Here is a 15987-nt window from a genome sequence, read left to right on the forward strand (position 1 = left end):
CTGTGTTTTCAGCTCCAATTTAGTGGCCAGATACCTTTGCCATTTCTGACAGTCTTAACACCACTAGTCTAGCTGAAGCCAGATGTATAATATACACAGTAACAGAATGCATTACTACAAATGTCTGTGGTGTACTACCTGTTGGAATGACAAATGTAATGCATCTGTCTCTGTTTTATGCCATTTGGTATAGGATTCATAAATGATTGTGATGTGCCACGTGTTGGAATGACAAATGCAATGCATATGTCTCTGTTATGTCCCATTTGGTATGGAATTCATAAAAGCAGTGTCCATGTTTGTGATGCGTCATCTGTTGGAATGATAAGTGTAATGTATATGTCTCTGTTTTTTGCCATTTGGTATAGGATTCATAAATGTTAGTGATGTGCCACCTGTTGGAATGACAAATGCAATGCATATGTCTCTGTTATGCCCCATTTGGTATGGAATTCATAAAAGCAGTGTTCATGTTTGTGATGCGTCATCTGTTGGAATGATAAATGCAATGCATTTAGTTACTGCAAATGTTTGTGACGTGCCATCTGTTGGAATTACAGGGACACCACAACAAGATAGACACACTGGTACAGAGTAACTTATATTTTTATTATGGTGGATATACAGTATATATACTGTATATAAAAATGTAGGTATATATATATAGTGCAGAATGTATGAATATTTTAGTGTACATGCACACACACTTTCTGAAGTTAATTTGCTAATATTTTGCTTTCTCAAATTTGGCACCTACTACCCCCTATTAGCTTCAATAGAAGACTTAAGCAGACAAACCAGAAATCATATGAGCTTCAGTGATGAAGTGGCCAGTAAGTGGACGTGTGATGCCAGCCTTCCATCAGATCTGACCAGCACTCGCCTACCACTGCTACTTATTAGAAAACAGAAGGAAAAGTAAAGTTGCCACTCACTTGTGCAGGACTGCGATTTCATTCTCAATGCTGTTCTCTTTGCCCTCCAGGGCTTTCTTCGGGATGCACTTGATGGCGACAAGTCTGTGCGTCCGCTTCTCCTCCGCCAGCACCACCTCAGAGAAGGCACCACTGCAAAGGAAAGACATTGAAAGCAATTGAGCAACACAACAGGGCTGGGGATGTGTATGGTGCTCAAAGCCGGCTGGCGCCTGCCGACATGTCCCACTCTCCGCTGAGGTTTCTCCATGCACCCTGACCAGAACGCAGGTTCCTGTCCACTGCCTGATGTTAATAGTATTCATAGTGTCATCATCTGTACAGAGTCCAGTCAGATTCTTAATGGTGTGTCTGACAAACATGGACGATGTCGACACTCTCTGACCCCACCAACTGCATTTCATTCAATGACAGATGCCCAAAGATTTTCTGTAGAAGTCACAGAAATAACTGAGAGGAGGTCACCGGCATGGAGTGATGAATTTCCTCCAAGTTTAGGGTTTATACATTTAACTCTGAAGGCTGACTTATACTTCTGTGTCGAAACTATGCTGTAGCCCACGTAGCCGATGGCGTAGCTGCAGCAAAGTCTTCGCAAATATGTGACTGCATGTTGCATCAACGTGGACCCCACACAGACCCCTATAACTCCAATTGGCCAGGCTCGTATATCCTGAAACTTGTTCTATTCATTTTCAGCTATTCTGAATTGATCCTATCTATCTATCTACTATATACAGGGCCATTTATAGCAATAGTATCAATTTTATATAGTGTCTTTTATATCTATGTACTGTATATAGCGCCCTTCCTATCTATGTATTGTATATTGCACCTTTCCTATTTATCTATCTACTGTATATAGCATCTTTTATATCCATCTATGTGCTATATATAGTGCCTTTCTTATCTACCTACTGTATATAGAGCCTTTTATAGTTATCTACTGTATATAGCATCTTTTATATCCATCTATCTACTGTATATAGAGCCTTTTATAGCTACAGTATCTACTATATATAGAGCCTTTTATAGCTATCTACTGTATATAGCATCTTTTATATCCATCTACGTACTGTATATAGTGCCTTTCCTATCTATCTACTGTATATAGAGCCTTTTATAGCAACAGTATCTATTTTACATTGTGTCTTCTACATCTATGTATTGTATATAGCACCTTTCCTATCTACTCTATATAGTGCCTTTGATAGCTATCTATTTTATATAGTGTCTTTTATATCTATCTAACTATTGTGACGTTCCACCTGCCCCGGGACAGTCGAGGGTAGTCCTGGGCGGCAGTGGAGGTGGATGGAGAAGGAAAAAAAGAAACAGAGAAAAGAAGAGAAATGTATTTTGTGCAGTGTACTGTGCTTTGGAATTGTGCTGTGAAGGTGGGAAACGAGGGAAAGCATTTCCCACAAAGGAAAAATAAAAATGTGTCTGTTGAACTTCAGGTTTGGGTGGCAGGAGCACCCTCTGGTGGCCACACTATCTATTTTATCCTGCTGACTACACTAAAATTAACATCTGTTAATCTCTTTTACTGCGGTGGACTGGCGCCCTGCCCGGGGTTTGTTTCCTGCCATGCGCCCTGTATTGGCTGGGATTGGCTCCAGCAGACCCCCATGACCCTGTAGTTAGGATATAGTGGGTTGGATAATGGATGGTTGGGTGGATAATCTCTTTTACATAGTGCCTTTCCTATCTATCAATGTATTTAATTTTACATGTCCTCCCCATGTTTGTATGAAATTTAGGTTGACTGGTGTGGGTGAATGTATAAGTGCAGCCCCCTATTTGCAGGGTGTAACACAAGGGCACTGGTTAACGCCACTGTCTCACAGCTCCAAAGTCCCAGATTCAAACTGCACGTCCAGTCTCCATCTCTGTGGATTTTGTGATTTCTCTCCGCTTTCCCACACGTTTGCCTCCAGGTATTTGTCTTTTCCTACCTCACCCCACATTTTATCTGATGACTGCATGAGCGATGGTGGCTGCATAGGACGGTCAAGGACTAATAGCCCGTCCAGGGTGGCAGGAGGCTGCCAGGTGTCCCCAGCCCTCACCAGCCTCAAGTGGGTTAAGCGGCTTAGAGAACAGATAGACAGGACACTGCAGCACGTCCTGGCAAAATGGGGTTTATTAAAGTGTGTCAGGTAGTCCCTTAGGGAGCAGAGGCCATCTATGGATCTTTCAAAGAAAAACGCAGGAAGGGAGAGCTGAGAATTGGAATAACTGCGATATTCTGGCAGGAGTTGGCGAGACTGAACAGATGGGACCCGCTATCACTGCTACAGATGGCGGCCAGCTTTCCAGGAAGGCAGACTTCCTAGACATGCAAGTAGCCAGAGCTCGGAAAATTCAGAATTGCACCGAGGTCAGCTTGACATCAGGGAAGGGCCTGTCACAAGATGGGACCCCTAGAGTGGTCCTCCGACTGCGAGAGCTCGACGAGATGCAAGTACACAGATGATGAGAAAGTATTCAGACCCCTTCCACCGTATTCCCATTTTGTTACATCACAGCCTTCCATTCATTTTTCCCTCAACGAGCAGCCCTCCAAACCTCAGACCAACAAAGCAAAAAGAGGTGTAGAAACATCTCAACGATGATCCATTGTATGGGAGGCTAAGGGTCTGAATACTCATTTTAGTGGGATATTTAATTTTTTTCCCCACTTTTCCATTCTGGGGTGTTGAGTGTTGCTTGCTGAGGGAAACAAAATGAGTCTTAATCGTTTGAGCTCAAGGCTGCAACATTAAAAAAAAAATGTGTAAAAAGCTGGTCACCCAGATCTGAGGAGTGCTGCAATGGTGGGTTGTCCTTCTGGAGGTTTCTCACCATCTCTGCACAAGTTCTCTGCTGCTAAGCAGAAGTGGCCATCAGGTTCCTAGTCACCTCTCTTACTGTGGCCCTTTAAAACACAATTACTAAGTCTGGCTTGGCAGGCAGCTCTGGGAAGAGTCCCGGAGTGCTGGTTCTGAGGCCGAGGATCCAGAAGGTTGCCAGTTCAAATCCCCGTTACGGCCAAAGGGGATCCTACTCTATTTGGCCATTCAGCAAGGCCCTTAACCTGCAATTGGTCCAGGGGTGCCGTACAATGGCTGACCCTGCACTCGGACCCCCAAGGGGTATGTGAAAACTAACAAGAAATTGTATGAGGCGAAATAAAGAAAAAAACAAAAATGTCTTCCATTTCAGAATTATGAGGGCTACTGGAAACCTTTCAACACTGCAGAATGTTTTGGTCGGCCGTCTCTGAGCTCAGAGGACAATCCCTTTGACCTCGTGACTTGGGTTGTGCTCAGCTGCGGGACCCTCCATAGACAGCTGTGGTGCCTCTCCCAGTCAATCCAATCCACCGAGTGGACTCCAAACAGGGTGTAGAAACACCTCAACGATGATCCACTGTATGGAAGGCTAAGGGTCTGAATACTCACGTCATGGGGGTATTTTATTATTTTATTTTTTGCCCACTTTGTCATTCTGGGGTGTTGAGTGTTGCTTGTCGAGGGAAACAAAATGAGTTTAAATCGTCTGAGCTCAAGGCTGCAACATAAAATAAATGTAAGGAAAAAAAAAGGCATTGAGGGGTCTGAATCCTTTCAGAAGGCACTGTATGGTGTTTTGATGTTCTGGGGTCCACATACCTTTGGCCTCATGGTGTAGCTCCTATGTTAACTGATATGCCCTGTACCCCCCCCCCCACCCCCACCCCACCTAAATGTACAACATGCCTCAAGCCATCTTACTGCCTCCTGATTGGCCGAATATTAATGGGAGTGAAGTGAGGATTGGCTCCGCCTCCATGAAGCCCATACAGGCCCCGTGTTTGTATTAAGCACTGTGATTGGCCCCTTTGCAGCCCTCTGATAATTTTGCCCTGGTTGCTATCTGAACTTCTCCTAATGGTTATCTCCTCCCAGTGCCTCCTCTTGTCTGTAAAGATTTGCATGTAGATCAGCAGTTTCATTATTACTCTAATCTACGCTTTTAACCATCACTTCTGTCAGCAACAGTTTATCAGCAAGTCTTGAATTTCTAAATGAAGAATATCAATGCCTATATCTAGTTATGAAAATTACAAGCAAATAAAAGATAAAAAGATAAAACGTGCATTTTTGCTGAGATGATAAACTGGCGTTCAAACTTTTAACACATTCTTGTGGTGTATGCTGGTGAGCACAAAGCCAGTTCTGACACTCTCTCTGATGAAAGGACGAAGTGACTAGAATGACAATCTCATAGCTGGATGGGCCTGGTGGGCTCTCTCTTTAAGACATTTGTGAAACGTGGCCACCTCACACCTCAAGGGTCCGGGGTTCAAAGCCTGGCCTGCTCACTTTTATGTGGACTTTGACTGTTTCTCCTCATAACCCAACTCCACGACCCCAATATGAACAGTGGAGGGTGAACTGAACTTTAGTGCCAGTCAACTGTGACCAGGCGGACACACAGCAAGGAAGCCAACCGGAAAACCTCCTTTAATCAGACAAAACTAGGACAGAAAAATAAAAGGGATTGGTGATCTCAGCACTCAGGTTAAAGTGGCCCACGGGTGGTTGGGGCACTTCAGCGAGATCTCTGCCACCACTGAGGTCCAGCTCCAAAATGAACGTCTCTTTCCGGTGAATGCTTTCATTGTATCTTGGAAGGAAGAGACGGGACGAGGCAACATCCTGGGGGGGTCTTTTTGGAAATGAGGGAAGGAATGCACAATACGATAAATACAACAGATAGCTAGAAAATTGAAAGGCACCACACATATGATAGATAGATAGATAGATAGATAGATAGATAGATAGATAGATAGATAGATAGATAGATAGATAGATAGCCAGGTCACATGCCCGGCTGGGACGCCCCTGCTGCATATGTTCCGAGGGTGCCATCATGGACAGCTCAATACCTCCCCTGGGACGCTTGGTGGCAGCCTCCCTGGCCGATGTTGATTTCCCAGTCTCCCGCGTGCCTCCATGGGACATGGAGTCCTCTACAGCCTGGTTGGGAGCTGGGGTGGCCGCTAGGGGGTGCTGCCAAGACTCAAGAGCCCGGCTGGACGAGTGCAATTGGGGCCAGGTGGTCAAGCACCTGGCACACTTCCGTGTGGGCTATAAAACGGGCCAGTCTCCACCACTAAAGGGCCAGAATCTAGAGAAAGAGGATGAGGTTGCCTGGAAGGAGTGGTGTTGCAAGGTGGAGAGTTGTTTGTTTCTGTTTAAAGTGCTTTTGGGACTGTGTTGGACCTGTAAGATACTGGGTAGACGTGCCCCATGGCTGAAGAGAAAATAAAAGCCAGTGTGATTTTTACACATGTCTCTGCGTCAGTCTGTGCCAGGTCGGGTGCTATATAGCACCTTTATCACAATAGATAGATAGATAGATAGATAGATAGATAGATAGATAGATAGATAGATAGATAGATAGATAGATAGATAGATAGATAGATAGATAGATAGATAGATAGATAGATAGAGGCAGATGCGTGGGCATCAAGAATTTTACTTTCTGTCCGTTTCCTTTGAATGGAAGAAGAGAAACTCCTAGAGGACCACTGGGGTCACATCTGTCACCCACAAAGTCCCGCCACTTTCCGAAACGTATTAACCCAAAGGTCCACCACAAGTCAGCGTTCACGTACAGACCGTCTTCAAAGGAGATCGTAGCTGCGCAACTCTCAGCAATCTTTACTTAAAAAATAGCAATGACCGATTGTTTTGTTTTTTGGCACAATTGTGTCCCAACTTCATCCTTTGGACAATACCATCCTGTGGGACACCAACCCTCATTCCACTGTGCTTTATTTTTACTTACTATATAATATACAGGGTTGAGCAAAAGCAGGTTTACAGTTGTGAGTATGCAAAACACAGAGTTTTATTTGTTTATTTATAAATTATTGCATTATGAGAATTATTTGTCTTCTTCTTAAAGCTACTGAGTTAATAAAGCTACTGTAATTATCATAACCCTCATGTCTTTTTCCATATGAACAACTGTAAGCCTACTTTTGCCCACCCCTGTATAGACAGCTGGACCTTGCCAACGCAGGCTCACTAAATACCAAGACCATAAGGGCAAATGGAAGCCATCGAGGGTCCTTGCAGACAGCATCTGAGCGTCTGCCATCATCACTGCTCCCCGCCACCCGGCACCTCTGCAGTTTTTCATTTCCTGCCATCCTGGTGCTCTGAACTGGAAGATGAAGCGGCTCTGCCAGATGTCTGCTGCTGTCTCTTCACCCGGGGCAAGCAGCGTATTGTGAGAGGTGCTAATTAAACTATAGAAATAAGAGGAGGGGGTGGCTTTGGGGGCTTCCAAGAACTTGTCTTCTAAAAGACATTAAGTGAAGTAGACAGCAGTGCCCCCATCATGGCCACACTCTCTCTCTCTGTCTCCACCACCCACCCTTGACTGCTCTTTCCTTGAAGAGCAAAGAGAGCCCACCCGAAGCTCTGAAACAGGGTGATCACAATCAGTAACGAAGGGAGGTGACCTGCTGGACCCAAAAGGGATCTGGGAACAAGGAAAGCCTGGCCATGCCAAACGGAGGAGTCATGAAACTGTGTAAGGCCTGCTGCCCCACACAGACCCTCATTTGAGAACCGAAAAGCTAAACGGGTCTCCCTGCAGCACCTCCTCTTACGCTTCAGTCTGCTTTGTTCTTCCACACAAACTTCACTATACTCTGTGAATATCAGGTAAGGACGCAGGTGACGGTCATTAGCGCTCAAGCACATCACATATCAGGTGGCACAGTGGCACAGGCATTGGCGCTGCTGCCTAATGGATTCCTTGTCCTCCAGTGCTTTTTTTCACCAGGCACCTCATTTTTCATGTTAGATTAACTCTGCTTGTTCTGACCAACTCTGGACTAAGGACTATTAACCTGGACCAGGATTCTGTGGACTAACTCACAGTCTTCATCTGGACACTTCTTCTTCTTCTTTTTTCGGCTGCCCCCGTTAGGAGTCACCACAGTGGATCACCTTCTTCCATATCTTCCTGTCCTCGTCATCTTGCTCTGTCACACCCACCACCTGCATGTCTTCTCTCACCACAGCCATAAACCTCCTCTTTGTCTGGACACGTGGTCTTTATTTTATATGGCACCTTTCTATCGTGAACAGCCCCCCTAAAGCCAAGATCATGTTACGTGACTTTTAGCCCCTGGGTATGAGTTGCCGCCATTTTGTTAATCTACGCAACGATAACCACAGGGCAACTCTCGTTTACCTTTGGCTTTCCAGAACAGTTGTGCCCGCCTCCTTTTCCTGACAGCCAATAGCGTGCTGCCTGGCTTACCCTGTGCTGTACAAAGGGTTTACAGGTATCACACCCTCTCAGATTCACCCTCTTTTTCTCTTCCTCCCATCCGTCGTCAAACACGAGACATCCGACAGACGAGCCTCCCTTCTGTTTGTGAGGTCCAAAAATCCCCTGCAGGCTTCTTACTCCCCGTCGTGCTGTTCTATGCATTGCACTTCCTTTCTGGGTGAGCAGTCACTGGTTGTCGGCTCTCATGCCCAACAGAGACCACCCCTAATGACTAAAAACCTAGTCGCTTCTCGGTAATTGGGAACGTCACACTAGGCGACCAGCTTCACGAGAACGCGCGGCACCCGCCTCCGACTCGCTAAGGTTATGTACTGTAAATGAAGGCTATGGCAGAAGTTTTGGGATTAAATCCCACTACTGACACCAACTGAAAACGAGCAAGCCACTTCACCTGCCTGCACTCCGAATGGAAAAAACAAAACAGATGGAACCTGTTTTGTTGTAAATCACCTTAAGAAATAATAAGGAAAATAATTATAATTATACTAGCTGTGTAAGCCCGTGCTTACTAAAGTATTGAAAGAAAAAAAATTGAAATGCAGAGTCGGCGGTTTTGTTTTGCTGATGTGTTCACTCCCCTTGTCTATCAGTGGTTAAACGAATTTCTCTCCCCTCGGAGGTTTCGTTTTCCCGATGGAGTCGCCTTCTTTCAGCTTCATGCTGTCGCCTCGCACGTCCGGGCCGGACGGACAGACACACACATTTGCACGCGTAGACGTTTATATATAAGACTAAGTGGCTTACCCCCTGCTCGCTTCACTCGCCAACCCCCCCTGGCCTGCACTATGTGCCAACCACTTTGTGTCTCTGCCGCTCGCGTTATGAAGAGGGGGGCTGAACAAGTAGATGCGGTCGCTCCTCCGAAACCCCCTCTTAAACGGTGAGACAATGGGAAACAAATAGAGTTGTTTTTTTTACCTGCTCTTTGCTCAATCAGCTGCTGCCGTGTCGTGCCATGCCGTGCGACCTGCATCTCTCGCGGTGCTTCAAACATTTAAAAGCCTGAACAGCAGCTGTCTTTGTCATCTACTCTTTGTCTTTTATTTCTGGCCCTGGGCATGGGTAAATCTCTTGGCACAAAGTCTTGTCTCGTAGGACGCGAGTTCTTGATATTTTTTAGTTTTTAATTTAAAAACGGAATAAGAATCTGAAAATCGAACAACATCACATTAAAGTTCGATTAATTCTGAAAAGAATGATACCAAAAATATACATGTAGGTTTTAAAATAAGCTCGACTTAAAGCGTAACATGAAATCGTTGCACTTTTAGGCTTAGGATTTTATCCAACCATCCATTATCCAACCTGCTATATCCTAACACATGGTCATGGGGGTCTGCTGGATCCAATCCCTGCCAACACAGGGCGCAAGGCAGAAAACAAACCCCGGGCGGGGTGCCAGCCCACCGCAGGGCACACATACACACAGGACAATTTAGAATCACCAAGCCACCTAACCTGCATGTCTTTGGACTGTGGGAGGAAACCCACGCAGACACGGGGTGAATATGCAAACTCCATACAGTGAGGACCCGGGAAGCAAACCCAGGTCTCCTAACTGCGAGGCAGCAGCGCTACCCACTGCACCACCGTGCCGCCCTTAGGATTTTATATACTAGAGTATATACTAATTATATAATAATTATAAATAATAATAATAACAATAATAAAATGGCTGCCCTCTGCTAAACACTGACTTGAAGTGGACGAATACTTGGATATTTTCTAGTCCCCACCATCTAGCTTGTGCTTTAAATGAAGTTCCTCGCTGTGTTCTTTAGTCTTCATGGTGTAGCCCACCATGCTGACTCTCCACAAGTTGGTCCTTCCACATTCAGGTGCATTTAGGGAAGAACCAACTGAAATCCCCAGACAGGTTACCACTACTGAACTAATGTTGGGACTTTTAGAAACCCAACAGCCTGCACCAGTGATGAGGGGGAGCGGGGTTCACATACTAAGGGGGGTGTATACTTATTTTGTACTTTCTGTCTGTAATTAACGTGGCCCACTTTGCAGGGATCTGTTTTCACTTCGACGGTTCTTTTGATCAGCGTCTAAAAAGATAAAATTGTTGTGTAGTATCAAAATGTGAAAACTTCTAAGGCGGGGGGGGAATACTTTTTCACAGACCCTGTGGTTTTCGGCTCCATTTGTATCGTACAATGAAGGAAGGAAGACGGCAAGTAGCAGCGTGCGACCCAACCAGAGGACTGAATTCCAGAGCCGGCTCTTCACAAGAATGTTAAAGAGCTCGACTGCCGCAGGCCACGCCGGCGCCGCCGCCCCAGGGTAGATTTGCATGTGCTTGCCCGTAACCTCCGCGGCTCAGAGATGAAACGGCTACCTCGGCTGACAGGAATTTGTTCTCAAGTGATATCAGGATCAGACATATACGGCATAAAGGGCAGGAGGCCACAAGGGCCCATTTGTATGGGTCTGATGGGCTGCTGATTACAGCTGTTGAACCGGTGGACATGGTGGACCGCCTCGTTGGGGGGAATTTATTGTAATTCCATACAGGAAATGCTGCCAAAAGGATTAAAAGCCTGACATGCAAATGCAGGTAAGGACATGAAACGAGATCTACGTGCGCACGCACACGTGCTCAGGTGCGATTTTATTGCTTCACCCTGACCTTTCCCGTCGCAGTTCACATGTCTAATGAGCGGCAGGCTGGGTTACTCCTGCCTTTCACGAATACACTGGGAATGCCTGCTCCGTTCATAATCCTCTTTGGGAATTCTCTTTGTGTCCCTTTCTCTCGCTCTACAGTCCATTTCCCATCTTGAAGTGACCAGGCATATCCTGCTGTCCCCATCCTGGACTGGTGATGGCATTTCATTTCACTTTTCCAATTCGATTCCCTCAAACTACCCAAATACATGAATCGGTTCATTCCACTAATTTGATTCATCCATTATAGAAAAACCTTTCCTTATTCCCCTCAAATGAGTAGCAAATTACTTTTTTAATTACAATATATTAGTAATATTAATATAATATAAGTAATATATATTAGTAATATTTCTTAAATTCGACATAAAAAATATGCTGAAAATGCATAACATATAATATTAACCTCTTTAAAAGAATGAAGCATGAACATATAGTGAAAATGCATAATTGAGATAACACACTAAGTTCAAGAATCATAACAGAAGGAAAAATGTGCGACTCATTTTCAGGAAATGATTCACTTTGCCAACAGAATGACAATCGTGTGACTCATTCTCAGGTAATGATTGTGCTAGCGAATCAAATTAACGTGCGACTCTTTCTGAGGAAATGACTTCATTCATGAATCAGATGAACAAGAATCATGTGACTCCTTCACAAATGAAATGAACAAGAATCATGCGACTTATTTTCAGTTAACGATTCAGATCACGCGTCAAATGAACAAGAATCATGCGAGTTGCTCACAAATTCAATGGACAAGAATCGTGAATCAAACGAATGAGAATCGCCTGACTCTTTCTCAGGTAATGACTCATCACAAATCAAATGAGCGAGAATCATGTCAGTCACTCACAAATTAAATGGACAAGAATCATGTGACTTATTCTCAGGTAATGATTTAGATCACAAATGAAATGGACAAGAATCGTGCGACTCCTTCGCAAATGAACTGAACAAGAATCACATGACTTAATCTCAGGTAATGATTCAGATCACGAGTCAAATGAACAAGAATCGTGTGACTTTCTCAGGTTATGACTCTGATCACAAATCAAATGAATGAGAATTTATGAGTCGCTCACAACCTAAATGAACAAGAATCATGCGACTTATTTTCAGTTAACGATTCAGATCACGAGTCAAATGAACGAGAATCATGCGAGTTGCTCACAAATTCAATGGACAAGAATCGTGAATCAAACGAATGAGAATCGCCTGACTCTTCCTGAGGTAATAACTCAGATCACAAATCAAATGAGCGAGAATCATGTCAGTCGCTCACAAATTAAATGGACAAGAATCATGTGACTTATTCTCAGGTAATGATTTAGATCACAAATGAAATGGACAAGAATCGTGCGACTCCTTCGCAAATGAAATGAACAAGAATCACATGACTTAATCTCAGGTAACGATTCAGATCACGAGTCAAATGAACAAGAATCGTGTGACTTTCTCAGGTTATGACTCAGATCACAAATCAAACGAATGAGAATTTATGAGTCGCTCACAATCTAAATGGACAAGAATCATGTGACTCATTCGCGTGTAATGATTCAGATCACAAGTTAAATGAAAGAGAATCGTGTGAGTCGCTCACAAATTAAAATGGACAAGAATTGTGAATCAAATGAATGAGAATCGTGTGACTCGTTCTCAGGTAAACGAGAATCAAGTGACTCTTTCTCAGGTAACGAATAAGATCACGAATCAAATGAATGAGAATCATGTGAGTCGCTCACAAATTAAATGGACAATAATCGTGTGACTCGTTCTCAGGTAAACGAGAATCAAGTGACTCTTTCTAAGGTAATGACTCAGATCACAAATCAAATGAACAAGAATTGTGTGAGTCGCTCACAAATGAAATGAACAACAATCATGTGACTTATTCACAGGTAACCATTCAGATCACAAATCAAATGAACAAGAATTGTGTGAGTCGATCACAAATTAAATGAAAAAGAATTGTGCGACTCATTCTCAGGTAAACGAGAAACGTGTGACTCTTTCTCAGGTAATGATTCAGATCACAAATCAAATGAGTGAGAATCGTGTGAGTCGCTCACAAATGAAATGAACAAGAATCATGCGGCTTATTCTCAGGTAATGATTCAGATCACGTTTTATTTCACTTCCGGTCCATTTCCTCAGCAATGTGGTAGCAACTGCTCCATAAAATGGCGGTGAAAAAGGTACAAAAATAATTCAACTCTATCAAATAGATTTTAAATATAAAAATGTTAAGACAATCCAAATGTACGTGTTCCAAATCATAAAAACAGTCATTAAAAGGTACAAGAAAGTACAACAGAAAGAAAAGCCAAGAAAATATAAATTGTAACCAATTGATAATTGGTCACTCTCGACACGGCCAATTCAAGGGGTTTGTCACATGCACTAATCAAATGCAATGCAATTTTTCATTCCAACAGATGACGCATACCACAAGTAAACCTAATAGAGGAAATTTTAAGTTGAAAAAATGATAAGAAATTAAAAAAAAAAAAAAAAACTAATCTCATGGGAGCCCATTGACTGTCACACAGAGCACAGTTGGTGATCTTCTGACCACAGGGGTCTCAAAGTCGGGTCCTGGGAAGCCAGCATGCCCTCTGTTAATGGAATTTGTTATTGACTTACATGATTTATTGCTGCTCTCATCTTGCTACATTAGCAAGACCACCAGAATGTTTAATAGACTCAAATGATATTAGCACTCCCTCTATTATTCTTTTTAATTTACATTGTCCTTCATTAAGTTACTGTTTTAATTAGCCTGTTGCCTCAGTTAAAACAGCATCTGCTATAGGGGTCTCAACAGCGGCGCCAATGTTTAGCAGTGGGCTCAACGGAGTCAAACTGCAGACCCCCCAGAGTGACCCACAGTCTCCACTGAACACGGGACGTGAGGGTCGCATTTTGTTCATCTGTCAGCCTTGTGCTAAAATCACTTAAATTCATTTTCTTCCGTCATCACTTGACATCTCTGAATTATAAAGAGAAAGCAGGATTTTGGAATTTTTGGCGAATTTATCAAAAATAAAAAACTGACGCGAGTATTCAGACCCTTTGCTTGTCCTCAGGTGTCAACCGTTCTACTGATAACCATTGAGATGTTTCTACACCATCTTTGGAGTCCACCGCAATTAGTGAAGGCACACAGCTGTCTATAGGAAGCTCACCAGGTGGGCAGAAAACCAAGCCAAGAGGTCAAAGGAATCGTCTCTTGAGGTCAGAGACAGGATTGGGTGAGGCCTGCAGCACTGCAGGTTTCCAAGGAGCACAGAGGTCTCCTTAATTATTTAATTGAAGATGTTTGGACAAAGCGGGGCTCTTCCTAGTACTGCCCATACGGCCAAACTGAGCAATCATGGGTAAAAGAGGTGAACAAGAACCCAGTGGGTGAGCTCCAGATAACCTTTGTAGAGATGGGAGAAACTTCCAGAAGGGCAACCATCGCTGCAAGCACGGTGGCCAGAGTGTGGCCTCTTCTCAGTAAAAGACACATGGAAGCCAACTTGGAGTTTGCAAAAAAGAAAAAAAAAAAAGACACCTCAAGGCCTCTCAGACTGCGAGGAAGACGATTCTGTGGTCTGGAGGAAACCAGGCACCGCTTGACACCTTGTACCGGGCAATTAAAAACTTCAACTCCCAGCAGTCCCTGCAGTTCATCCGATTGGACGCCTGCTAAGGGGGCAGGGGCTGCTGGGGATAAGAAGGCTGGCACGAGTTTTAAAGGGAGACGGGTTATACAGAGAAGGGAGGGTATTGTATCTGGAGTTACCCTTCTGCTTTGTCTTCCTGTTCTTTGCTTGAGGATTATCGTTCTTGTCCTTGATTGTCTCCTGTCCATGTGTATGGACTGTCTGGTGTCGGCCTGCTGTGTGAGGACTGAATTGGATTCTTTGTCGACCTTCATTGAAGGAGCGCTCCTGATCCCATTACTCTTCATCATCAGGATATACCGCTAGGACTTTTCTTCACATGTACTTACAGCAGGCTGATCTCTGGATTATCCAGACTCCATCATTGCACCAGATTGGTTGCCGTTTCCTATGGACTGCATTATGGACCTCATCGTGTGTGGGTTTCTGTTAGTTATTTGTTGTCGCTTAATTTGTATTTATTGTATAAACGGCAAAAAGGGAACTGGGGTGGGATTGTTTTAGTTTGTGTGGTTAGATTCTTTGAGAAAGATAGTGGAATGTTTAATTAATGTGGAGATACCGCTGGTGGGAGATGCTTCTTAATCGTATGGACAATGCTCAGCTGGACCACAACAGAGCCGAGCCACATCCAGCATCTGTCAGAGTGTTGCACATTTTTTATTAAAACAGTCAGATGTGGTGGATGTGCGTTGAAATCATTTTCCTTCAGATAAACAGTATACTTGGGTAAAAAGGCGGTTGGGTTCGAGGTAGCGGACAAATTTCAATGGCACGCTTAGACAGTTTTTCTTTGCGCCCTCCTTCACCATAACCTATCATCTATGAGGGAAGGAGCAAAAATGTTAGATTCGTCTGAAATTTCGATCTCTGGTTTTTCAACGGATCTCGATGTTTTAGGGTCCACTGATACCAAAATCACTGATATCTCGATGATGACTGTGTGTGTGTGTGTGTCACAGTTTCTTAAGAGTTAAAACGGCTGGACGGAAAAATCCCAAAGTCGAAACGTGACCCTGTTATGAGGTGACGATGTGCGGATTCATTTTTGAGCCAAATCGTGCGAGAGAAAGAGGCCCTCTAGAGGAACCCTCAGATATCGTAATTCTGGAGTTAATTATGAATTCTTCTTTTTCTTAATTATTTCTTGACTTTATTTACCAGATTTCGCCTTCCTGGACTACATGATCGTATTTACGGATTATTTATTGAATGCACTGAACTTTACTGCTTTGCGCCCTCCGCCTAACATAACCTATCGAATATTGGGGAGGAGCGAAAGCTTTAGATTCGTCAAAAATCTCGATCTCTGGTTTTCGCAGGATCTCGATGTTTTAGGGTCCCTCGATACCAAAAAT

At 43.8% G+C, this 15987-nt stretch overlaps 1 protein-coding gene across 2 annotated transcripts in view; it reads right to left on the bottom strand.

Annotated features, from left to right (window-relative positions):
• camk1b (calcium/calmodulin-dependent protein kinase Ib) overlaps positions 1–15987 on the bottom strand; it is a 176877-nt gene that overhangs the window by 54799 nt on the left and 106091 nt on the right. For both annotated transcript variants that reach the window (XM_039771995.1, XM_039771996.1), the window contains exon 3: positions 936–1067. In XM_039771995.1, the coding sequence (XP_039627929.1) occupies positions 936–1067 (132 nt within the window). The remainder of the gene's footprint in view (positions 1–935; positions 1068–15987) is intronic.

This window comes from Polypterus senegalus, chromosome 12 (genome assembly GCF_016835505.1).
Source record: "Polypterus senegalus isolate Bchr_013 chromosome 12, ASM1683550v1, whole genome shotgun sequence".
In the NCBI taxonomy this organism is placed as follows: Eukaryota; Metazoa; Chordata; class Cladistia; order Polypteriformes; family Polypteridae; genus Polypterus; species Polypterus senegalus.